The sequence below is a fragment of the Colobus angolensis genome, unplaced genomic scaffold (genome assembly GCF_000951035.1).
Source record: "Colobus angolensis palliatus isolate OR3802 unplaced genomic scaffold, Cang.pa_1.0 Scaffold186, whole genome shotgun sequence".
Classification (NCBI taxonomy): domain Eukaryota; kingdom Metazoa; phylum Chordata; class Mammalia; order Primates; family Cercopithecidae; genus Colobus; species Colobus angolensis.
Window position 1 is genome coordinate 1,867,754 of NW_012114999.1, and position 1,405 is coordinate 1,869,158.

Here is a 1,405-nt window from a genome sequence, read left to right on the forward strand (position 1 = left end):
GGCCGCTGCCCTGGGTGGTAGTCAGCCATGTCATCAAGCGACACAGCACCTAACCCCCTCAGCACCAATAGGCAGGAAGGGGCGCCTCAAGTCTGTGCTCCAGGGTTTAGGATGAGGGCTGCAGCTGAGCCAACGCCACGGGGCCACGAGGCTTCCCAGGTTTCGCAAGGGTTCTTTTCAGGCCGGGCTGAGTCTAGACGCTGGGCCAGATGCAAAGAATGGAGGCCAAGTCCAGAAAGAGGAGGGCCCTCCCCTGTAGGAAGGCACGCTGGCTCCCCTTTTGCCCCTAGATCCTAGGCTGGTTCTGGGCTCAGGAGGCCGACCCCTCCAGACCAGTCCACCTGTTCAGCTAACGGGCGACCCACATAGTCACAGGTCCTGCAGGCTCAGGAACTCCTGGCTCCAGGCGTCCTTGCCTCTGCCCCTTCGGGACAACTGGCGACAGGCTTCCTGCACCATCTAATCCCAAACCTCTGCCCACACCCCTGAAAGTCCTTAGTTGAATTCTTCTTAGTTAAATCCTTCGCTGACACGGCAGGAAAAAGCCAAATCTCATCTAACAAGACCTTTAGTTGAGAGAACATGCACGGCTACCTGCCCTGAAAGCCCCGGGCGTCCCACTCAGGAAGAGGCGACGAGAATAGACCGACGGCCACCACGGTCGCGCGTGGGATCCTCTGCGATGGCCGGCAGCACAACTCATTCAGCACACCTGTATCATCATGGATGTCACCATGTTATCAAAGGCCCTGGACTGGATGCGGTCCCCCGGGTTGTAGAAGGGGTTGCACATCACGTCCGTGTAGGAGTTGTGTAGCTTCCGGAACATGCTGCGAATTTCGTTGTCTCGAAGGGCTGTGTTGGAGGAATCCACCACCATGACAAACTTCACCTTGGAGTTGGTGACATAGCCGTATACCTTGTAGTCCTCCGTGGGGTAGAGCAGGCCCAGGTACAACTCCCTCTGGTCGAGCAGGGCCTTCCCCATTGCAGAGATCTTCTCATCCACCACGTCCAGAGATGTGTGCACCATGTGGTGGAACTTCAGCTCGTTCTCCGTGGGGGCGCTGCGAATGTAGAGGGGGTAATTCTCCTTGGCGATCACCGCGATGCACACCGCCATCTTGGGAGGCCCAGCGCGTGCCACATCACGTGACCCGCCGCTGGTCACGCAGCTCCCCCGCCCCCAGGCTGGTCTTAAACAACTGAACTCAAGCCATCTGTAGGCCTTGGCCTCCCAAAGTGATGAGATTAAAGGCATGAGCCACCACGGCTGGCCAACAATAGATTATCAGGGTAGGCAGAACTGTCTTACATTGGGAAAGATGTTACCTAGGACTTTAATAGATAGAGAGAAATCAATGCCTGGCTTCTAATCTTCAAAAAGCAGGCTGACTGTCTTGTT

At 56.5% G+C, this 1,405-nt stretch overlaps 1 protein-coding gene across 1 annotated transcript; it reads right to left on the reverse strand.

Moving 5' to 3' along the window:
• Nucleotides 1-552: 552 nt before the first annotated feature.
• Nucleotides 553-1,170, reverse strand: LOC105510296 (trafficking protein particle complex subunit 2-like protein). The gene has a single exon (XM_011939991.1). The coding sequence runs from the start codon at nucleotides 1,121-1,123 to the stop codon at nucleotides 704-706; it is 420 nt and encodes a 139-aa protein (XP_011795381.1). The 5' UTR covers nucleotides 1,124-1,170; the 3' UTR covers nucleotides 553-703.
• Between the last annotated feature and the right edge of the window lie 235 nt (nucleotides 1,171-1,405).

Excerpts from the sequence above, each read along its gene's own strand:
- LOC105510296 (XM_011939991.1), bottom strand. The coding sequence starts at position 1,123 with ATGGCGGTGTGCATCGCGGTGATCGCCAAGGAGAATTACCCCCTCTAC.